The sequence below is a fragment of the Dipteris shenzhenensis genome, chromosome 3 (genome assembly GCF_047967505.1).
Source record: "Dipteris shenzhenensis isolate YYH24624 ecotype China chromosome 3, Dip_SZ_1.0, whole genome shotgun sequence".
Classification (NCBI taxonomy): domain Eukaryota; kingdom Viridiplantae; phylum Streptophyta; class Polypodiopsida; order Gleicheniales; family Dipteridaceae; genus Dipteris; species Dipteris shenzhenensis.
Genome location: NC_141598.1, coordinates 44,859,082 through 44,883,797, shown reverse-complemented (window position 1 = coordinate 44,883,797; position 24,716 = coordinate 44,859,082). Strand labels below are relative to the sequence as shown.

Genomic DNA, 24,716 nt, shown 5'->3' with positions numbered 1-24,716 from the left:
AAATAGCTCATTGATCATATGATCTTCAAGATGGATCTAGATGTCAAGGTATGCAAGGAGCTTGAAAATGAGCGGCAATTGTTGCACAACATATAGAAGAATCAACTCTTCAATCTTTTGAAAATAAGTCAAGGTGGTTAAAATCGTTGTGCCAACCATCCACTAATCCCCAAGGTTCGATTTGTGCAATTTTATATTGGAAAAGACTCCAAGCATCTATAATTTAGGTTTTGATTATAGTGAAGATGCTAAGGAGTCTCATCCATTTAAGGGAATTCGCCCCATGTGCTCACATGCAAGATATCCCATGTATTTGTGCATATGGAATATTTCTCATTTGTTGACACCGACGTTCTTCTCAACTACGTTACTTGACCTTGATGTGAGATAGCAATTGACTTGGAGCTCTTACTTGATGTGAGATAGATCCTAAATATTCTCTCCAATATGCACATTTTCTACTTTTGTTAATGCCATCATTCTTCTCAATTATGTTGTATAAGCCCACTTTCTCACTTTAATTGTCTCCCTCCCTCTTCATCTCTCTTTCTTGTATCCCTCCCTCATCTCAATCTCCCCCCATGAGTCACCCCTTCCCCATCCTCTAGGTAGCTTGCCAACCCTCCTTTTTCCATTGTTATATTGGATTTCCACCACGATAGTATTCATGTGAAGGATTTCCTAGCTACAAAAGTAACAAGAGCAACAAATGACAACGATAAAATGCAAGAGTCAAATTTATCCTCAAAGGTTAGGAAATATGTTTTCTTTGACATTGGTTGGTGGTCAAATACTTGTGACAAATGCATAGATTTCCCTTACACTGGAAGAGCTTGCATAGGGGTTTGTCTTTTAATAAAAGCTTTACCTAAGTGGGAGCTTTTTCAAATAAAAATGATACTTGTAACATTTGGCACCTATGGATTAATTGTTAGAGCGAAGCTAGGAACCATTTCAAAAATGTAAAACTAGAAAACAAAGTTCAAAAGGACAACCCATCGAATTCCACAGCTTTATATGGAAGAGAAAGGGCGGCCACATGGGGCACACTACATAGGGTTTCCACCTCTGTATCTAGATTTTGGCAACCCCATTGTAGTGGGAGGTGACCTATTTGTTCTCATGGCAAGGAGTTGGGTCATCGGCAGAGGTAGGCAAACTTGGCACAGGGTAAGAGAGAACAGAAGAGGCTGCCACACACATCAACAAATGAATAGAAGGTAAATGATAGGAGTGGAGATTGAATGATGTTCATGTGTTTGTGTGGTGGGATAGAGGGCATGCCCACTGTCATGCCTGCACCCTCGTCTCTCACACACATGGCCACCTACGAGGGACACACCGCCCATCCGATAGGCAACAGCTTTCCTAATGGAAATGAGCGAGGTCAACCAGCTCAGGTGGATGAATGCCCAACCCACCTGAGCTACCACTACTCCACTCGGGCATGCCTATCTCGCATGTGCCCGTACCTCCAAATTGCCACTCTACCTCAAAATCTCAATGCCCTCTTTATCCAAGCCGTTTCTTTAAGAGATGTGGATGCAATAGTCTAAAAAAAGAATAAAATTTTAAAGAAAGGGACTTTTGACTCAGTGATTCAATTCAATGGGGGAAACCACCCTCTCTTCGTTAATGGTAATGGGATCAACAAACGAAAATTTTGGTTTATCTTTCTTAGCCTGCCCCCAGGGGAGTAGGGTATGGTACCAGTTTGGCTTGAGAAAGCTAAAAATTGATTTTTTTTTTTTTCCCTATTGAGGTTTTCAGTGATTGGTTGTGGACATGTGATCTCCATCTTTTCACTCCTTTTTTTCTTGGGGGTTTGTGAGTAGTTGGTCAAGTTGACCGGGTTAGTGGGAACTAGGGTTAGGTTTTAGGATAATGATGTAGTTAGGAATGTTTGACCCAAATAGGAACTAACCCTAAATTTGTTTTGGCAATTTCTTTTATTGGAAGTACTTAGTACCTACCCTCTTAGCCTTGTACAGCAAGCAGTAGAAGAGCAGCAGGAGCAACAATAGTAGATGGTGAGTGATGAAGGCGAAGGTTCCAAAGAGGGCCAGAGTGGTATCGCCACGTTGTTTTGTAAATAAAATTCCTTCTTTGCCTCGCAAAACAAACGGAAATTCAATACCTTCTTCCTCGCAAAAATTATGCAGAACGCCTCAAAGAAGTATAACCATCTTGTTTGTATTTGCGGAAGTAAGCTTTCTAGATGTTGAGAATCACATCATCTTTCTCACTGTACATCCAATTTATTTTCGAAGACGAAAGTTTGTTCTCTGATACCGGAGAAAACAAGTCTGTCAAATAAGATATAAAACAGCAGGGGTGCTCTGTTTACACTGTGACTGGAGTCTTTAGAGACTCTAGAATTTTGTCATCCACCTCAAATTTAATGTCTTTTTTATCCCTCCCTATCGCAACATATTCTTGAAACCGTTCCTTCAGATCTTCGGCCAGATTTGTGGTGCTCGTCCAGCCCAGCTTCTCCTTTGCAGCTCTTGGCTCAGCGTAGAAATGCTGGTCACAAACAAGATAGCGCATAATGCGAAAGAATCAGACATTTGGAGAGCTGGGTTTTAGTTCCTTTTCCTGTTTAGCTCCTTTTTGTGTCTCCCGTGTTTGTGGAAATGGGTAGTGAAAAGGCATGGCACAAACTGACAAACTAGCCAATCAAAACAATGAAATGATCTTAAGGATGATAAAAGCGAGTAGAAAAGGACAGGACATGACGCACCATGTTACGGAAAGGGAAAGATTTTTTGGCATCAATACCGAGCGCTTTTGGATCATAATACACTATTTCTGCTTCCTTTCCAGCGGCCGCGGCACAAAGTTTAACGAGTCCAGAAAATGTGACTCCTCGATCACTCACAGCATTGAAGGTAGTGCCATTTGCAGCAGCAGGTTTTTCTATAGCAAGCGCCAGCATGCTTGATAAATCGCGTACATGAGAAATGTTTGTTATTTGTATCCCTGGAACTGGAAGAGGCACCGGTCTTCCTCGTACAATACCTACATGAAACAGAGAGCTGAAGTTCAGCCAAAAGAGCTCACAATCTACGTTATAACGTGTTGAATTCAGACTTCGAAGACAAACCAACGTTGCAGATCTACCCGTTGACAAATTTCTCCAAATTCTAAGCTTTTATTGTGTAGTAAGAATATGTTTAAAGCTGACCTCCCTATGTTTTTGACCTAGAAAGCTTCAAGTCTCTACTGTATTATGTCAAAACCTTCAGGCTTGCCATTATGATTGTAAGAAACATTGACCAGTTAAAAGGACATTCACAGTTAGGTTGCAGAAGTACAACTCAAAAAGAGACAACTTAGAGTCAAAGACACATAATGAAATGTGTGTTGGACTTACGGTCAAAGAACCATTCTTCACAGTCTTTGTTGTTCCCAGATCCTATCATGTATTGTGGGCGGAACGAAGCCCAGAAGGAGAATGATAAACCTGAAATGTATTGCTCCACTGCTACATGACCTGCATCAGCTTTGACAACATCCTGCATTATCGGCATCTTATGAGTTAGCTAAAAAAGCAAGCCTGGATATTTAAACTTTCATTTGACTTAACATCAAGACTCCACGTGTATGAGCCCCATGCATGCACATACACAAACCATGTGTGTGTGTGTGTGAGAGAGAGAGAGAGAGACCATACAATATCCATATGTTGGACATCACACTCTCATATACGCTCTCGGATATGTTGGACATATAATATGACTTGTATATCATCACCTCCAAATGATCCTAGACTTGTTACTTGCGATGCTGCTCCCATGCCACCTCACTTTGTTACTAAGAGAATCCTAGTCATACAAGCCACTCAAAACTGGTCACTAGTCATTGGCTAGGATTCGTTCCCAATCAATACTATCACTATTTACTACTCGCTACTTTAGACTAGTCACTGGCCACTACTAAATGCATTTAGTCAGGATTAGACGCTAGTAACTACTCGATTAGCACTAAGGACTATCAAGAGTTAGGACAAGCTACTAGTACAGCACAAAAGAACAATCCACAATACACACCAATCACTAGTTGGTTAGCACTAGTCCTCTGATTATTAGTGAACATTACAAAATAATCAGGAATACAAAATCTAGTTGTCATTGATCAAGATTAATCCGTACTCCCTAACCAAGAGATGGACTAGTGACACTAATCAGCACTAACATAGTCAAGAGTTAAGACCAATCACTACTCACTAGCTAGACTTAAGAACTAGTTACTAGACAAGAGTTGGGACTAACCACCACTGATCACTAATCACAAGGATCTATCACTAATCATTGCTAAGGACCAATCACGAGTAAAGGCCAGCCACACTTCGATGCTAAGGGCTATTAGAAGTATGCAATTCATTTATCGAGCTGCTCGTTGGCAAGTACGATCTAGGTGTAAGTGCATTTGGGGCACTTGTTTTTTCTGCTCCTTTGGTGCGTGTGCAAGGGCTTGTAAAGAGAAGATACCACATTTATTCATGAATACTAAGTTTTGAAAGAGGTCGGTTTGTAGGAATTTTAAATATAGGGGACGGGGAAACAAGCGTGAATAGAGAAGAGACGACTCGAAATCAGGGACAAAACGCAAGCCCCATGCCCTTCATGCCTTGCTTAACATTGATAATCCTCCAGCTACAAACGGTTGGCTCCTCCAGCTACAAACGGTTCCTTGGTCTTCAACGGCTCTATACCATGCAGATTATTCCCGCAAAATCGGTCTTGCATGCTGAGCTATTCAATAGCTCGTGAGAGAATGGCTGATTCTTAGCTTGCTAAGGTGGGTACGTGATGCCAGGGGTCGTGATATCTTTCCCCCCTGTAAAGCAGACCGTGCGGGCATAGAATAGTTTGATGCGTGAAATGTGGGCCGTGGTTTTCGTTTGGCGAGTGTGAGGACCACAGCGTTGAAGGGCATAAGTGGTTTTGCCGACAAGTGAATCGCTTGATACAGGCCAATCCACTTGGCTAAGAATTTCTCAAGCAAGCCTTTTGCCGGATAGGGTACTAGACCATCACCAAATCGCCAATGTTGAAACTTAACAGTTTATGGCGACGATCATAGAGGATTTTTTGGCGCCTTTGTGTCCAAGACGAGTGGGGAGGAGAGATCCATTTCCCAACCCCTACCACCACATAACCCTACACATACTTCAATGTTTGCCATGATGGCCATGATGCTGACTTTGATGCAGATGCAACAATAATAGTCTGAGACTCTCTTCAACCGCATGGCTTAGCTCCAGGAGATGTGGGGCGATGATGAGCAAGCCCTAGAAAGCGTGATCGAGCGGCTCAGGAGGTGAAAGAGGAACGCAATCGGGAGGCTTGGCAAGCCACGGACCCCCTAGACCACAAGGCTTGGGAAGCCTAGGAACTCCAGGATTGCAAGGCTCTAGAAGCCAAGGAACTCTCGGGGAACCGCGAGGCTCAAGAGGCCAAGGAGCTCAGAGAACGTAGCACTTCAGAGGAAAAGGAAGAATGGGAGCATAGGGCTCGGGAGAAGGAAGAACCGAATCGGCAACTCCTCATTTCTCTACTCCGACTATCGAGGGAGGAAAGGGAGAGACTCCCACCGCTCGTCAAGCCTTCTTTTCCTTAGGAAGCTCAACTTCACGAGGTACAATGGTAAGCAAGAACCTTTAGTGTTGACTTTGTGGCTCAATTAGTTCTAAAGCTATTTTTCAGTGATGCCTTGGAACGACAACGAGCAGTGCATCCTAACATCCATGCACCTTATAGGCGAGATGGTCACCTAGTGGCTCAAGTGGCAGAAGGACCACTATGATGCACACGAGGAGGCACCTCTTTACAGATGGACGAAATTCGTGAAAGGCCTCCTAGCAAGGTTACTGGCACCCCATACCTAGATAGGCTTTAGAGTTAGTTCTACGAGCTACGCCACGGGGACACATTATGCCAACAAGTTCACTTAGGTGGTCATACAGTTGTAGCTAGAGAAAGTCCGAATTCCTTCATGGGCTGCGTTTCGACATCCAATGTTACATCCGTAGTTTTCGGCCACGGGATTATGAGTGTGCATACGAGCTTGCTCAAAACTTTGAGCTCATGCACGAGGGTCAAGGACCCAAACAGATCAATAGTAAGAGGTTTGAGCTCAAAGCCATTTTGTCTAGTATCCATGAGCTTTGGAGGGACTTATTAAAGGAGGGAGATGTCCCTTCGCAATCAAGCTGGATTTTAAGTGACTCTTTAGGAGTGATTCTTATTGTAAAAAATTTTAATTCCTCTCGAAGCATTCAAGAAAAAGAGTCTCCTATTCTCCTTCAAACCTATGATTTTACTACGCTTTATACAAACATCGAGTTGGAAGATTTGAAGATTAGAATAAAAAAGCTAATGGCTGAAGTTTTTCCTTCGCAATCAAGCTGGATTTTAAGTGACTCTTTAGGAGTGATTCTTATTGTAAAAAATTTTAATTCCTCTCGAAGCATTCAAGAAAAAGAGTCTTATATTCTCCTTCAAACCTATGATTTTACTAAGCTTTATACAAAGATCGAGTTGGAAGATCTGAAGTTTAGAATCAAAAAGCTAAAGGCTAAAGTTTTCCAAGTGTTTTTTGACAAAGATAGATGCAAAGTGCTAAAAGAATTATATGTTTTGACTTCTTGTGGCTAAATAATACAGATCATGACAGTGATTCTAAAAAGAAAAGATTCACAAAGGTCATAAAGCATTGAAGATGTTTGCTTTTGGATAGATTTTCTTTTAGATAATCTTTACATGACAATAGGTGATTCCTTGTCTCAACAAATTATAGGAATCCCTATGGGCAGAGTTTATGCAACGTCTTATTTCTACCAATACTTGCCCTATCATTTTCCATAAGCTTAGCCAAGTTAGGCGTCTTATAGATGATTTATTTGTATCAGATGTTCCTGACTTTCAAGACTTTATGTACAAAGACACTTTTGCTTTTACAGAAGGAATCCATCCTCGTGACTCTTGCGGACTGAACTGCACTTCACAAAGGGATTCTTGTGTTTTCTTAGATCTTAGAATTTCTCAATCTTTCGTAGGATTAGAGGTTGATACATATGATAAACGTGAATAGCCTGAATTCAGTGGTTTATACATTATAAAAATTCCTCACATTGGATTCCATAGATTTTTCTGTCTTTGTAGAACAAAGGACTCTTTTATCACTCTTATGTAGTAATTTTATCACTTTACTAAAACACAAGAGGTATAATACAAGAAAAATAATGAAAAAAGTACGCACAATCTTAGATATGAAGTCTTTTATATATGGTGTATCGGCCTTAGGCATGTGTAGAATGAGTGAACATAAGCTGAAAACAAAAAGCCGGGAGCGGAACAGCCCATTTTTCTTTTAGTTTCAAAAGAGAGTTTGATAACCCAATATAGTTGCTTATGCTTGGGCACTGATGGTGGCATAGGTGTTACTTTGCTTACTAAGTATGTCTACCTTTTGTTTTTCAAAAAAAATTTGGTTACCTTATTTTTCTTCTCTTTCGTTTTCTCTTTTATTTTCTTTGTAGAATTTTGGACTTTAGAACAACAAAATCCTAAATTTGTACGATTGGATATATTCTAGTCTTACAAAGGTATATATAAATAGTCAGGAGCCCTAGGATTTCACGTCAAGAGATGGTGGGAAGAAATCCGGCAATGGGCAACATAAGAAAAACTAGACGGCAAAGGACATCAGCCTATGGAGGATACTTGGATGTAGCAACTCAAGCTACCTATGCCAAAGACAATCTCTGCTTCTTTTGCCATGTGCACGGGCACATCAAGCAAGATTGCCCACAGTTCAACAAGCTTCAGGTAGAAGGAGCCACGTCAGGTGGTTCTTCTACAGCTTTGACTCAAGCCAAGACTACCTCAGTGGTCGAAGATCAGCAGAAGGGGTAGCGGCCATAAAGTATTCTCGGAGATTCAAGGAGTTTCGAGGACATCATTTCTACCAAAGCAGCTCAGTGAGCCATGTTGCCTCTTACCCCCTCAAATACCATAGCTCTAAATGGGGCCTTGACAAGAGTGCAAGTGGAGAGCAACATGGTGGCCGCAACAACCACTTAAAAGATAGGAGGGTGGGAAGATACCTGTACTTTCAGGGTAGCACCAACTCAGGCTTCAGACATCATCTTGGGAGCCTGATGGTGGCACTAGTTTGAAGTTTGTCTTGACTATTAGCACCAAGGTTTGGACCTCAAAATTCCACATCATGGGGCTAAGATCATCTCTTGGCTCAAGAACACGTTGCCTCGCCCTTTGATTTCCGCAATCCAAATGGCATGTGAGATCCGACGGGGAGGTGAGGCATACATAATCTACGTCAACTCAGCCAGTACGGAAGTTCCAGCCAGGACCCCCAAACAGGAAGCTTTGCTTCAGCAGTACTAGGACATTTTTGTCACATTGAGCCTTCCTCTAGCTCTACCCTTGAGTCGGCTAGAGGAACATCGTATTGAGCTCATTCCTTGATCGTCACGCCCTAGCAAGCATCCTTACCGTCTAAGCAAGAGGAGCTTGAGAAACAATTAGAGGAATTGTTACGAAGTGGCTTCATCCGCCTCAGTAATCCACAGTATGCAGCTACGATCCTTTTCGTCAAGAAGAAGGACAGATCAACTCTGATGTGTGTGGATTAGCGCACATTGGTCAAGCTGACCATTAAGAGGAGGTTACCCATGCTAAGGATCAACTACGTCTTGGAGCGCGCCTAAATAGGGCCAAGATGCTCTCAAAGATTGATCTGAAGAGTGGTTACCACTAGATCCGGATTCACAAGCCGAATATACAAAAGACGGCCTTCCGCACGGAGAAAGCCCCGTATGAGTTTGTACGAGGAGATGCCCTTCAGCCATACAGAAGCACCAGTGTCCTTCAACCGTATGATGCTCTGGGTCTTTAAACCTTCGATTGGTAAGAGTGTCTTTGTGTTTTTAGATGACATTCTGATTTTCTCAAAGAATCCCGCGCAGCATGCGAAGCATGTTCAGCAGGTTCTTCAACTTCTAAAGGACAACCAGTTATACGTCAATGCCAGGAAAAGCTAGTCCCTGCTATGCGTGATAGAGTTTATGGTTTTCAATATTATGAGTTACTATCTTGAGATTGAAACTGCACTATGTTGTGTTTTTAGAGGATGAGTTTGGGAATGTTCTTGGATTCATATAGGTATGTACGTCAATGCCAAGAAAAGCAATTTCTTCTTGGAGGAAGTACATTACTTGGGGTACATCATCACCCCAACAGGTGTTCGCCTGGACCCAGCCAAGATGAAAGATATAATGGAGTGGGATGTGCCTACCACAGCTCAGGAGGTGTGAATGTTAAAGGGCATTTGCCAGGCATACAAGAAGCATATCAGCCCGGCTGAAGCTCTATATGCTTGCTCCCCGACCTTTCCTCAGGAAATAGGCTTGATCAACCGTGGCAAGATCAAGCATAATGAAGCTAGACGGAGGGCTGACTATTCGCAAGATGCTCTGACGTTTGTCTATCAAAATGTTACTGAGCATTGCATTGGCATGGTCACTAGTACTCATGGTGTACTTTCCAAATCTTGTCTAGACCATAAAACTGTGGGGTTGTCCCTAAACTAATCCTCCCTATCTCAGGAAAGAAAAATTGAAGCTCTGATACTAATGTAACAGGGAGATAGACTAGCTGACTCTCTCTTCTCCTCTATACTATCTGAACTGAAAGAATGATGCACTCAAAACACAAGTGATGCTGTGGAGTGAGTGTGAGAATCAGAGGGAGAAAATACTACTCACTAGCCAAGAGCAGTTACTCTTACAAGTCACTAGTACAAGCATGACTCGTGACACTAGTTACTAGCCAAAGTAGGCACTATAGCCAAAGTAGGCACTCCTCACAAGCCACTAGCAATTCTAGCTAGCAATTATTAACTAATCCTGGCCAATGGCTGGTCCTAACTAATGACTAGAGCCTGATGTTCAGTCACGAGTTACCAGTCATTAGTCACTAGCCCCTAGTCACTAATCCTTGCAGAAGCCAGTCCTTACTAGTCACTAATTTCCACTAATCATTATAAGCTGGCTACTAGAAGTACACGAATTGGGAGGTTAATTAATGGGAACGAACTGCTTTAAATGCACACCAATCAGCTGCCCGATTTTTCTAGAAGAACATCAAAATGATCAATGATACAATATCGAGGGAACATCAATTTCAATTTTCAACTAAAGATTAAACCATGAAGAGGACAGTTTTTACAAGGAAGAAAACTCAATGTTCAAAACATATCAAATGGTACTTAAGTAATTCATGAGTGCAAAACTAATATTGTCGTTTGCTGACATTTGGAGAAATTGACACAACTCCAATGCTTTTCCTAATAAGCTCAAGCAGCACCCCAATTTAAACAGCAAAAAGGCAAATGCATTAGCAATCCTCAAGGTACATGAATGAAGGCCAAGGTAGCATCATGGAGAATTATCCGACTACTATTACAAATCTTAAATTGCAAGTCTCAATTCCATTGACTAAAAAACTTTCTATGTGACCAGTGTTTTGGAATGATCTGTGAGTCCCCCCCACGGAAAAAAACCAACCGCCCTCCTGCCAACTTAATCTTGGTAACCCTAGGCTTATAAATATGTTGAAGCTGAAAAGACCAAATTCTCAAAGAAACTTCCAAGATAGCTTTGCATGAAACACTTTAGGGCAAAACATATTAGAGGAATGACAAGCCACAACTAACCCCTTCAACATGTGGAGGTTCATCTGTTGTTTTGTAAATTCCAGCACTGCTTATGAAAAGAAACTGCTGTGCACCATTTGCCTTCGCCCAATCTGCGACAGGTCTAGCCAAGTAAAGTACATTCAGATCCCGTAGGTTCATTTTCGATATTAAGAAGTACGTCCAACATAGTATTCATTTGTAGACCACATGATTTCCAAATTCCAAACATAGAATCTGATCGATACCCGACAAAATTGTTATTAAGGCCAAAAGCATAAAATTAAGAGAAAGAACAAGTACAAGACTGAAGATAGACAAATGACCACATGATTTCCAAATTCCAAACATAAAATCTGATCGATACCCGACAAAATTGTTATTAAGGCCAAAAGCATAAAATTAAGAGACAGAACAAGTACAAGACTGAAGATAGATACCAAGTCAAACATAAAAGAAGGCACATGCTGTCAACATAGGCTACCCATACTCAGAAGATATTATCCATGCAATTTTTTGGGATCTCATTATTTTTTGCTTCAGAGATTAGGAAAAACGTGTTTTGTTTTCAGAAGCCTGTGCAAGGGAGCATACTTCACAGCATCTAGATCCTTGCCACTGTTTTCAAGAACAACATCGTAGGAAGCCGATCCGACAACAGCACCAATATCAGAGGGACTACCCCACACCGTCTGTGCTCCAAGTTCCCGAAGTTCCTATCAAGTAGTTAGAAACAGATGATTTTGATTAGTATAAACCACATCCATATGTAGAACTGTGTGTATACGATGCACTGCACTCAATACATATCAGAAAATTATTTACTTTTCGACACTAGGGAAAGAATCGAGCAGACCTCACATGTCTTCTAGAGTTATCTTGGAGGCGGACATCCCATGCATGCAGACGATGAGATGCAACCATTGTTAGATATGCTCAATGCCCCATCCTCCTGGTCCAGTGGTTCAAGGTGCTCAATTTGTAAGGCCCCCATATGAGGAGAAGCCATGTGTGAGCCTCGGACACTGCATGGATCTTAACTTGCATGTCAGATGAGGTCTATCAATGAGATCGTTGATGGTAGAAAGGTGATTGTGTGGGAGCCCCTTGTTCTTGCTAGGATCTAGGGGCCAGCTGGCCCCCAAGCTGCACCCTAGCTAGGGGGTCCCAGGGGGGAGCCCCTTGCTCTTGCTGGGATCTAGGGGCCAGCTGGCCCCAAGCTGCTCCCTAGCTGGGGGGTCCCAGGGGCCCCCCCTGGTGGGGGTTCGGGGGTGAGAGCCCCCAAGGCGACAATATAGGGAATATTCCTTGGATATTCCATGGACGACTGGTCGGTTCCACTAACTAGGTTGACTGGTCGGCTCCACCGACTAGGTTGATCCAACTACCGCCCTCATAGCTATAAAGAGGCGACCTTCCCAATCCATTGTATCAGATCAATTCAGATCAGATCAGATCTTCCAGCTAGTAGCTCTTCACCTAATATCTCTCTAGATCGCCATCTAAGCTCCACTGTGGGAGCGCACGGGTGGACAGAGCCATCATCTATACTACATCCGTATTGAAGGAAAATTTGGTTCCTCTCCAGTTTGCTGTGTACTCTCTATTCTTTGTTCAGTTTCTGTTCCGCTGCACCGTGTAATTTAACAACCATTTGAAGTTCTGTGGAGAGCCGGATGAGGGATACCATCACTAAGGTGTGATCTTGGGTAACAGTCTTCCGCTTCAGGGATTTGGCTACAGCAAGCATCTATCTATTCTGTGACAGGCAGTGACGTGGAATGTGATGAGTATAGGCTTCGTGGAACCTCTTGAAGTTTGGAATGAAGATCATATGTGTTGTACGTGTCAAATGTACCAAGGTCAAGCCCAGGTTGCAAAGAATCCAGAGACAACTAATTGTCTTGTCAGCAAATTGCAGCACCCCAGGCACAAGGTTTTGCAGGCCCCAAAAGGCATGCTCCAAGCAAGGAAAAGGGCTGGGGAAGGCGCCTTTCATTGGCAGCCGTGGCTCCTACAAGGTCGGCCCCTAAGGCTGCTAAAAGGAGCCCTACCAGCCAGCCTGTTGGGCTGGTCAGGTCGGGCCTTACAGCCCCCTATATAAGGCTGATTCAGTTCCCAGCCTCCAGCAGCACATTTCAGTCCCAAGTTTGGTGTTCTATCTCATGTGCAAGCTGGCTCCTTGTTCTTTTTGTGAGTCGGAGAGTGAGCAAGAGAGTAGGAGAGTGAGAGCTGAAAGCAATAGTTGCAATAGAAGAGTGTTACAATTGAAGAGTGGGATAGGTTTTCTCCAAGTGGCAAAACCTTATCCTTCACTAACCATAGTTAGTGAACTAACTGTGGTTAGAGGGAAAAACCTCTAAAATGAGGGAAAAGTGCCCCTAACCTACTTATTACATTACATTGGTCACTGCTAAATTATAACAATAATTCTAACACCCCCCTGCAGTGCCAATGTCATGTACAAGGAAATGATCAATCACCAAAAGGAGATAAGTTCAGGGCACTGCAAAATGCCTCAAACTTTTCACGTGGAAGTGCTTTGGTGAAAATGTATGCAACATTGTCATGTGTTGACACATAGATCATACTGATCTCTCCTGCATGCAACTTCTCTCTGACGTAGTGATAGTGAACCTCAATGTGCTTCGTGCGAGCATGAAACACAGGATTCTTTGCCACTGCAATAGCACTCTGGCTATCAGTGAGAATTGGAGAAGGACCCTCCAATGAAAGATGAAGATCAGCAAATAAACGACGCAGCCAAACACATTCAACTATCAATGTGAAAGCTGCCCTGTACTCAGCTTCACATGAGGAGGTAGCCACTGTATACTGTTTCTTGCTTAACCAAGAAATACAAGCTTTGCCCAAAAAGAAACAATTGCCACTTGTGGATTGCCTAGTGTCATAGTCTCTAGCCCAATCTGAGTCACTGTAGGCATGCATCTACAAGTCACCCCCCCTGGGAAACATCAAGCTAAAAGACTTTGTACCTTGCAAATAACGGAAGATGCGTTTTACAGCCTGCCAATGCATAGTCTTTGGGCTGTGCATATATCTGCTCACGTGAGAAATTGCAAACTGAATATCAGGTCGTGTATTGCAGAGATAAATGAGGCATCCAACAGCCTGGCTGTAGAGTGTGACATCAATTGATTCACCTGCATCATGCATTGTAAGCTTCAGCCCCGGCTCCATGGGAGTAGCTATGGGCTAACAATCCTGCATGTTGAATCTGTCCAAGAGTTTCTGCACATACTTGGATTGAGACATAATGATGCCACTTTTCTCTTGAGTGAACTGGATCCCCAAATAAAAGTGTAGCAGCCCCAAATCTGACATGTCAAAAGTGGTCTGCAATTCAGCTTTAAAATCTGCAATATTATCCTCATTTGACCCTGTAAGCAGTAAGTCATCTACATAAAGAATGATGACTAAAATATCCCGCCCATCCTTCTTGATGTAAAGGGTGCTCTCAGTCCGACTATTGTGCAGCCCCTTGCTGGTCAGAAAGGCATGAATTTTGGCATACCATGCACGTGGGGCTTGTTTCAGCCCATACAAAGCTTTATTCAGCTTGCATACCTGAAGTGCATTTCCTGAAATTTCAAAGCCCGGAGGCTGTTTGACATAAACCTCTTCCAATAAGTCTCCATTAAGGAAAGCTGTTTTAATGTCCAACTGATGAACATTCCATTCAAAATTTCCAGCCATGGCTATAACTGATCGGATGGTTGTCATTCTGGATGTAGGAGCAAAAGTCTCCTCATAGTCTATGTCCTTTTTCTGAGCATATCCTTTTGCAACCAGCCTTGCCTTGTACCGATCAATGGACCAATCTGGCTTTCTTTTGACTTTGAAAACCCACCGTGTACCTATGGCATGTTTACCTGGTGGCAAATCGACAACTTCCCATGTCTGATTTTTCTAAATGGACTGCAATTCATCATGCATGGCATTCATCCAATGCACATTATCCAGTGCTTCTTCAAATGTCTCAGGCTCCTCCTCATCAAGAAGAGTACCTGCATAAGCTGATTCAACTGAAAGAGCTCCCCCCCCATGCCTTAATGCACTCCGAGTTCTGCCAGGTAATGGAGCATCAATTTTACTCTCCCTGAGAGTTTGTAACAGCCAGTGTATATCTGCAATTTCTTGTTGAACAACCTCTTCCACTGCTTATGGAGGTGGTAGGATATCTTGTGGCTGAATCGGAGCATGTGGAGGTATCTGTAAATTGTGATTTGCATCAGGTATATCAGCAGGGGAACCCAAGGCAATGGATAGTAATCCCTCAAAGACATCATCGGAAGAAGTAGGCATATCAAATTCAGCTTGAGTGTTAGCTGAATTTTCTGAAAATATAACATCTCTACTGACAATAATCTTTCATGTGATAGGATTGTAGAGACGGTAGCCCTTGCTCTCTGCACTGTACCCAACAAAAATGCATTTGATTGCCTTATCAGACAACTTATGCCGAAACTCAACGGGCACATGAGCATATGCAAGGCATCCAAAAACACGAAAATGATCCACACAAGGCTTTCTCCCTTGCCAAACTTCATAGAGAGTCTTGGTCTTCAAAGCTTTTGTGGAAACCCGATTCAAAACATAATTGGCACACATGAGACCTTCAAGCCAAAATTTATGAGGCAATCTTTTGCTTTTTAGCATGCATCTATCCATCTCCATAAGAGTACGATTTTTCCTCTCAGCTTTGCCATTTTGCTGAGGGGTTAGCCTCACTGTAAGCTGTTGTGCAATGCATTTGTCTTTAAAAAATGCATCAAAATCTGCAGACAAATACTCCCCTCCTCTATCTGTGTGTAATGTCTGTATCTTGAGTCCTGATTCATTCTCAACCATGGCTGCAAAGTGTTTGAAAACCATAAACACTTATGATTTGCGTTTCAGTCCATAAACCCAAGTGTAGTTGGAGTAGTCATCTATAAAAGTGACAAAGTAAAGATGACCACCCAATGATGGAGTCCTCATGGGACCACAGACATCACTATGAATAAGTTGTAATTTTCAAACAGCTTTTACTTATCCATCCTTCTTGAAAGGAAATCTGTGCATTTTACCAAGAATGCACCCTTCACAGGCATGTGGAGGAGGTGTTTCAAGAGGAGGCAATGCATCAACCATAGCATGTTTTTGAAGTGTCATCAAGCTGCCATAATGCATGTGTCCATATCTGGCATGCCATAACTCCGCATTCTGCATAGCAGCAGTAGGAGTGGAAACTGCAAGAGCATGTGCTGGTCTTTTCTCATACATGTCAAGTTGAAAAAGACCATGTAACAAAGTGCCAGACAATCTCAAGGCATAGTCATTCTCTCTGTCATGGACTGCACACTTGTCATCTTCAAAAATGACCTGAAATCCAGCTCTGTTAAGAGTGGACACTGAAAGTAGATTTTTTGTGATACCAGGCACATACAAGACATCTTCAAAAATGACCTGAAATCCAGCTCTGTTAAGAGTGGACACTGAAAGTAGATTTTTTGTGATACTAGGCACATACAAGACATCAGAAATTGTGAATGTTGAGCCATCAATGGCTGTAAGTTCAACTTCTCCTGTACCACGAACTGAATAGGAGGAGTTGTTGGCACATGTGACCTTTTTACCAAAGGGAGGTGGATGCAGAGATGTGAAAAGACACTTCCTGGAAGTGATATGCATCGAGGCACCGCTATCAAAATACCATGTATTTTGTGTCTCATTGACACTGAAAGCTGATGCATCCTTGGAAGAATCATAACTGCATGTCAAAAAAGCATAAGAGTCATCATTACAAGTGGCTGTAATATCCAGAGCAACCAACTGATAGTCTGAAATGCAAGACAAGAAGGCATAGTCGTGCTCCAGAAAGTTGGCTGTAGCTTGCTCATTGTCAGATGCATGAGGAGCTGAATCTGAAACAGTGGCTGTAAGAGTCATAACTGCATGTCAGAAAAGCATAAGAGTCATCATTACAAGTGGCTGTAATATCCGGAGCAGCCAACTGAGAGTCTGAAATGCAAGACAAGAAGGCATAGTCGTGCTCCAGAAAGTTGGTTGTAGCTTGCTCATTGTCAGATGCATGAGGAGCTGAATCTGAAACAGCCATACCGGAGCTGTTTTTCTTTTCTTTTGCAAGCCTCTTCTTGCATTCTCCAATGTAGTGACCTGGCTTTTTGCAGTAATGACATATTCCCTTCTTCTTGGGCTTACCTGCATCACCCTTAGCCTTTTGAGAAGGCTGTCCTAAACCACTGGAAGGCTGATTTGCTGATGTCTTTGTTTGTCCCTTTGTTTTAGGCTTGAATTTTGAAAGCATGGCATGTTCACCTGCTCGTGAAGCCATGTTTTTCCTGGTCTGCTCTTCCTACAACAGAAGTCCTATCAACTCGTGAAAATTGAGAGGATTTGCACCCCCCCTCAATGACAAATTCAGGGAGGTATGAAAGCTGAGATAAGACTCAGGAAGAGAATTCAGAGTAGTGGTAATCATCTCTGAATCAGGAATGATCTCATCAATATTCAGCAATTGCTCTCGTAAATCCTATAGCTTTGTGAGGTGCACTGACATAGAGTCACCCTCTTCCATATGTGTATGAGACAATTCTCTTTTCAAAAAAGACACCCTGGCATCATTCCGAGCTGCATACATGCTCTCCAAAATATCCCATGCTGCCTTTGAGGTCTTCCACGACCAGATATGCTTTGTTTGTCCCTTTGTTTTAGGCTTGAATTTTGATGTCTTTGTTTGTCCCTTTGTTTTAGGCTTGAATTTTGAAAGCATGGCATGTTCACCTACTCGTGAAGCCATGTTTTTCCTGGTCTGCTCTTCCTACAACAGAAGTCCTATCAACTCGTGAAAATTGAGAGGATTTGCACCCCCCCTCAATGACAAATTCAGGGAGGTATGAAAGCTGAGATAAGACTCAGGAAGAGAATTCAGAGTAGTGGTAATCATCTCTGAATCAGGAATGATCTCATCAATATTCAGCAATTGCTCTCGTAAATCCTATAGCTTTGTGAGGTGCACTGACATAGAGTCACCCTCTTCCATATGTGTATGAGACAATTCTCTTTTCAAAAAAGACACCCTGGCATCATTCCGAGCTGCATACATGCTCTCCAAAATATCCCATGCTGCCTTTGAGGTCTTCCACGACCGGATATGCGGAATGATGAATCTTTTCACTGAAAGAGAAATACACGACAAAGCTAAAGCATCATGTGAATCCCATCTCTTTTGCTCTGGAGTGGTAAGTATAACTGCACCAATAACTTGTCCTGCAGCTGTACCCTATGCACGACCTCTATCTCCTCCTTGCTGGGGAGGGGTATTAGGTGCCACATTTGCTGGCCGGATCTCATCCCCATTTACATAGTCCTACAAATTACGGGAAATCAGAATGTTGCGTATCATAAAACTCCAGAGGGAGTAGTTGGTACCATCCAGCTTATCCTCTTGTGAGAGACCGCTGAACTGGAAATCATTCTGATTTTGCTGGGCCATGTCTGAGAAAGAAAATACAACAAATGCAAATCTGAATTCCCTTGCTGGGAATGGAGTGCACAATTCCCAAAAAAATACAGCCAAACACTAGCTGAAAATGCAACTCAAATCTCTGTAATGTCTCTGTCAGCCCAAAACCTTCCAAAAGTGCTTCAAAACACTTATAGAAAGGCAGTGTGAACTGAAACCTGCAAAATTGCTCTCCCAACACAAAAGCCCCAATTTGTGGCTTGAAATTGCAACCAGAAAGGGGCAAATAGTCTAAAAGCCCCAAATGTTGCACAAATTGCACTCTGCCTGCAAAAGCCCCAAATTTCACTGCAAAATTGCAGTGTGATTGCAAAAGCCCCAAATTTTTGCAATTCTCTGCAACAAATACAGAAGTCTAAATTTGACAAAATTCCCAATACACAAAATGTGTCCAAATCTGCCCACAAAATGGCCTACAAAGCAAAAATCTGTCTTGAATTTGATTTACCAACCAATAGCTCCCTGCAAAATGTACCTGCAAGAAGACCTTGAATGCACATGAAGGCTGGCGACACATTTTGTACAAAAGTACGAAACTGTACGGAATGTACAACCTTGTTGTACGGACGGGTACCCTCCTGTGTACGGGCTGATGTGTACAACAGCTATACGGAACAATATCTGTACGAACGACCTGTTGGTTGGCGATGTTGGAAGTTTGTACGGACGGACAACCAATAGCTCCCTACAAAATGTACCTGCAGGAAGACCTTGAATGCACATGAAGGCTGGCGACACACTTTGTACAAAAGTACGAAACTGTACGGAATGTACAACCTTGCTGTACGAACGGGCACCCTCCTGTGTACGGGCTGATGTGTACAACAGCTATACGGAACAATATCTGTACGAACGACCTATTGGCTGGCGATGTTGGAAGTTTGTACGGACGGACAACAGGGATCTATGCTGCAGGCTGTATGGCGCACCCCGTACACTTGTACAGACGGAGTGCATGCACTTAACGTGCAGGTGTACGGAATGCGCTGTCAACGTACAGCTGTACGGATTGCAAGCGTGGGAGCTATTTGTACGGTTGGAGTGTCGTACGGACAGATAGCCGTATGTTGTACTGTGCATACGGATGGCATTGTCAGCGCGTGCAGGTACGGACAAGCGTACGGCACTTGTAGGCATGGGGCTGTACGGGCGATGTACGGACGGACCTGACGACAGGAGCTGGTACGGCGGTGCAGAAAGTACAGTCCGTACAGATTGTACGGACGACGGGCTTGTACGGACGGGCAGCAATCTGTTGTTCTTGGAGCAGGGAGCTTGCGAGCAAGGAAGCAGGGAGCAGGGTCATTAGAAAAGTGTGTTACAACTGAAGAGTGGGATAGGTTTTGTCTAAGTGACAAAACCTTATCCTTCACTAACCGTAGTTAGTGAACTAACTGTGGTTAGGGGGAAAAACCTCTAAAATGAGGGAAAAGTGCCCCTAACCTACTTATTACATTACATTGGTCACTGCTAAATTATAACAATAATTCTAACACTTTTCTGTGGTGGAGGTCTACAGGCTTAAGCACAACTGCTAAAATGAATTAGATGCCCCGTTGGGGGCCTTTATATATGTCCTTCAAGATATTCGATAGCAATCTGGCAACTGTTTCATTCTGCCTTATAACTGTTCTCTCTTAAGTCACCACTTGTTCAATGGTGGCCTGATGAAGTCGTGTAGAACCAGGTTGAAAATCAGCATGTTTTTGTAGCTGCGAATCAACTGCAACTGGCTGAGTTTGAGCATCCTTAGGCTCATCAAAATCTGAAGCCGATTCAAACAAGGGCAGGAATGTATCAAATACATTGGGAGTGCCAACAGTTGGTTGTTTTTGAGTCCAACAAAGGCATAACAGAGTTTTCAGTAAATATTACGTATCTACTGACAATAATCTCGCCAATGAGTGGCTGGTATAAACGGTAACCGTTACTCTCAGAACTGTAACCAATGAACATACATTTAATTGCCTTGTCTTCCAATATATGCCAGCTTTGAGAGGTTGAAAATCAGCATGTTTTTGTAGCTGCGATTCAACTGCAACTGGCTGAGTTTGAGCATCCCTAGGCTCATCCAAATCTGAAGCCGATTCAAACAAGGGCAGCAATGTATCAAACATGTCGGGAGTGGTTGAGTCCAGCAAAGGCATAGCAGAGTTTTCAGTAAATATTAAGTATCTACTGACAATAATCTTGCGAATGAGTAGCTGGAATAAACAGTAACTGTTACTCTCAGAACTGTAACCAATGAACATACATTTTATTGCCTTGTCTTCCAATTTATGCCATCTTTGAGATGGTACATGTGCATAAGCAAGGCATCTGAACACTCTCATGTGTGAAATGACTAGCTTACGACCTATCCAAGCCTCATCGGTCACCTATTCAAGACATAGTTTGCACACATAATATCATCCAACCGGAATTTGTTTGGCAAAGACTCGACCTTCATTATGCATTGTGCCTCACCAGATACTGAAATGATTTCAACTTGAACCAATTCCTTCCACACGTAAGAAGAATTACTGGCACAAATTGCATGCCCCCTTTGGGTTCATTACTCAAAGGAAGAATCAACTTTTTGTATGAAGTGATGTGCTTAGAAGCACCACTATCAAAATATCAAGTACTGAATACATTACTAACAGCCATACATGAACCATGAGCTGAAGGATTATACTAGCATGTGACAGCAAAAGCCCAATCATTGATGAGCAATTTTTGCTGACTCATCCTTCTCATCCGTGCAGGAAACATTAGTAACTGCTTCACTTCAGATTCGATGTGCTTCCTGCATTCAGAGATAGCATATCCAAGTTTTTTGCAGTAATTGCACCTCTTCTTTTTCTTTCCAGCGTTTTCATTGGAATCAAATGTGCTGCCAGCATTGTTTTTCGATTTTCCATGTCTTTTTGGTCTTTGCTTTGCCCTTGTGATGGGTAGCGAATGCTTGATCAGTACTAATAGAAGCAGTCATGTCTATACAGCTTTGCTCCTCTTGAAGTGACATTTCTTACCAGCATAATGAAAATTACACCCATATTGAGCACTAACCCAGTCCAACAAAAGCAGTTGCAAAAGCTCCAGAGAGTTCTACCTGCTCTGGAGTCACTAGTTGGAACCCTCCTACCTGGAAGAGCAAGATAATATCAATTCTAGGTAGCCTCATATCGTTTCCCATATTCAAGTGGTGGTGAAAACTCAAAGGCCCACACTTGGTGAGACGGCAATCAGTCTATAGTTGAGTACTAGAGCCTATACATGATTGTTTCCAAAAACCAGACTCAGATTTCAAATGGGGAAAATAATATACCTTCGTAACACATTTTCCCAATCCTTCCCTCTTGTCCACATACTATATCTCAGATTAATTGGTTTATTGGAACACTACCATCTAATCATGGGCATGGTACTGACTCTAGAAGATGCATCTTAGCTCGACAACCTCAAATCTCCTCACCAATCTCTGTTCTTGTATCCTCCTACCAACCTCTCTGCTCTTGCTTCTAATTCTGTCTGTGCCTACATTTTGCTTGTTTTGAAGCACTCTGAGAATTCCTTGCTACTCATTTTCCTAAGATTAGTTGTCAAGGGTTATGCACAGACATATAGGATTGATTATGAAGAAACATTGAGTCCGGTTGCAAGGATCTAGAGCATACTGCTTTTCTACAAAATGCCTGATCGCTCCACAACCTCAAGCCTCCTCATGCGTCCTCCTAACTAACCCCTCTGTTTTTTCTTTGTAACGTGCAGTTGTGCGGCCTGCCTAAGTTTTGCTCGCTTTAAGCACTCTGTCTGTTGCTTGCTTATTTACATTGATGCGAGTAGATTGAATAATTGAGAACCTTCTAGAAGGCTTTCCATGAAGGTTTGGTCTGATAGCAGCGCTGCCTGCTGAGCCTAGGAGTAGCCAAAGTTAATTTTCATTGGCAATCCCGATCGGACTGGACCCCTGGAACGGTATTGGATGGTTTGAAACTGCAACGCTAAGCAGCACTAATATGATTATATATATAATGCCGTTAGTCAATATTATACGTGTCAGTTTCATATTCTATCTCATTCCCGCACTTAGATCCTTTCACCTTTTCCATATGGGATTTGCTTCCTTACAGGATTCCCCTTGCATTGCTTCCTCACTCCTCTACAAGGTATTACAGAAGTCCTCTTACAAAACGAATCCACTCCTCCAACTTAGCTCTGTATTCTAGATCAAGTGTACATGAGGCTTTTCCTTGTGAACTTGTGTTGCATTGTTACATTAATGAAACCACTGGAGATTCCAGCGGCGGTACTTTTAAAAAAATGATCGAGCTTCAGTGACTTGGAGGATGAATGCTATGCTTCGTTAAAATTTTGAAGTTGCCGAGTATACAACGACATCGATCCATAACTCACAGAGAAGCGGGAGAATGGAGGCTTCTTCATCTTGTCCGACGTCTCTTCCCCTACAGTGAGTATAGTCACGTCATGACCACGCGACTGCAAATCTTTGACGAGCCAGAACCCAATCACGGCATGGCCTCCACTGTTGGTGTTGACGATGAGCACCTTTTTCTTGGAAGGAGAGGCGGAGGCAGTGACAAGAAGGGAAGAAAAGCCATTGACGCGGCTGCAGAAGCACTTGGGAGAGGATTTGGAGGGAAAAAAGAGATCACCGGAAAGGAAAGAAGGAGAGGAAAAGGGAGGGGAGGCAAGGGAAGAAGGAAGGCGAAGGGGCGAGAAAGAATTGCAAGAGCTGACGAGACGATTGAAAGAGGAGGCTGTTATATCCAAGGCAGGCAATTGGGCAGCCTGTGGTGCCATGGAGCTTCAAGGGATGGGTAGAAGACGATGAAGAAATGCAACCTTAAGGTGGTCCTTTGCCCACCTTTTCCTTTAGTTCGTTTTCCTCCACATTTCAGTGGATATGGCCGTTGGATAAGAGTAGCCTTCTCTCTCTCTCTCTCTCTCTCTCTCTCTCTCTCTCTCTACATGCTTGCTCCTAGTGCCTCCTCACACACAAACTAGTTGAATACATTCACAAGGCCTCCCCCTCGATCCCCCCCCCCACGCAATTTGAACAGCGCACGAAAATAGTGAAAAACCTTGCGGAAAAGAATCCCCACGACGGGTTGACTTTCACCTTCACAGGCGGAGCAGAAGGAGGTGAGGCAAGAAAGAGAAGGAGGCGGGGCAGGAGGAGGAGAGAGAGAAGGCGCCCCAAATAGGTTGTTGCCCCATTTATTGGTGCCCAAAGATAGTTTTCCAAGGTGGATACATGAAAAAACCATGAAATTAGGTGAATGACAGTATCATTCAAAAGGCCTGCCCGGAAAGAGTGAAGAAGGAACAAAGACCAAGCAACGCCCAAAAACTGATGCAACTCAAGGCGCCAAGAGAAAGCCTAAAAAAGATGATGTAGAACCTAATAAAAAAGTATCACCTTGACAAAAACCCAATAGAGATGCACGCAGTCTCGACACTGTTTACTCTGACCCGCCCCCAGGCAATGACATTTATCATAGGAAATTTGGTCTGTAGGTGCAAAGCCTGGTATTTTACTTTGTAGGAGATATCAAACAAGCTGTGCTACCATCCGTGAAACATAGAAGCCATTGACGAAGCCTCCATTTAGGAAGAGGGAAACTTAACTATACTGCAGAAGGGTAGATACCCACTCCTTCCTAAGGGCAACCACCCCCTCCAGCCAGGCGTTGTTCCAGCCATTTTTCAAGCTTAAACGATCCTTCTCGTGCTCTGGATCTCATTCTAACCCATAGCTCTGACATAACCAGAGAGACTCAAATCAGCACAACATAGCTACAAATTGCATCGAACAAAAGGCAACTGGATTGAAGTATTGTTGTCTCGCAAGCTTGCTCGCAAGTCAAAACTTTTCTTATGCCTACTGAGCATTTGCTACCACAGCATTAACCATTACTACACCTCATTTTGGGAACAAATTGAAGAGACCGTAGGCCAAGTCGCTTCGAGCTCTGAGAAACAAAGGAGGCAAGCAGGCAAACAGGCTATGCAATGCAAATGCGGGCCACGAGAGGCTAGGATCTCAGGCGAAACATCAAATAGGGGGAAGCAGGATGAGAGGAATATGCATTCCACCTGAGGTAGGGGAAAGGCCTTCGACCTTTATACTGGAGGCCTCAGTGAGGGCCTGCTAAGAAACGTGGGAAGCAAGAGCAGAGGTAAAGAGAAGGTCAAGGAGGGCAAGGTGCGAAGAAGATTGTGGCTGCTAGGGGTTAGCAAGGAGGGGAAGGAAGGCCTGAAGGAGAGAAAGGCGGAAGAGGAAGTAGAGGACAAGTGGCATGGGACTTGCAAATTTCCAGAGTTGTCAGTGATAATTCCATCTCCATAATCTTCAATCAATGAACTCGCCTAGAATTACTTACAAACAATACACGTCGTTCCTGCAACACCACATTGAGAGCCTCCTGCAACACCAATA

At 43.0% G+C, this 24,716-nt stretch overlaps 1 protein-coding gene across 1 annotated transcript; it reads right to left on the bottom strand.

Moving 5' to 3' along the window:
* Positions 1 to 2,173: 2,173 nt before the first annotated feature.
* Positions 2,174 to 23,168, bottom strand: CSP41A (chloroplast stem-loop binding protein of 41 kDa). Its single transcript, XM_087401798.1, has 6 exons — positions 22,670 to 23,168; positions 11,317 to 11,438; positions 10,744 to 10,846; positions 3,377 to 3,518; positions 2,744 to 3,021; positions 2,174 to 2,526 (listed from the first exon to the last, which is right to left on the bottom strand). Exons 1-6 carry the CDS (start codon positions 23,075 to 23,077, stop codon positions 2,344 to 2,346), a joined length of 1,236 nt encoding a protein of 411 aa, XP_087257924.1. The 5' UTR covers positions 23,078 to 23,168; the 3' UTR covers positions 2,174 to 2,343.
* Between the last annotated feature and the right edge of the window lie 1,548 nt (positions 23,169 to 24,716).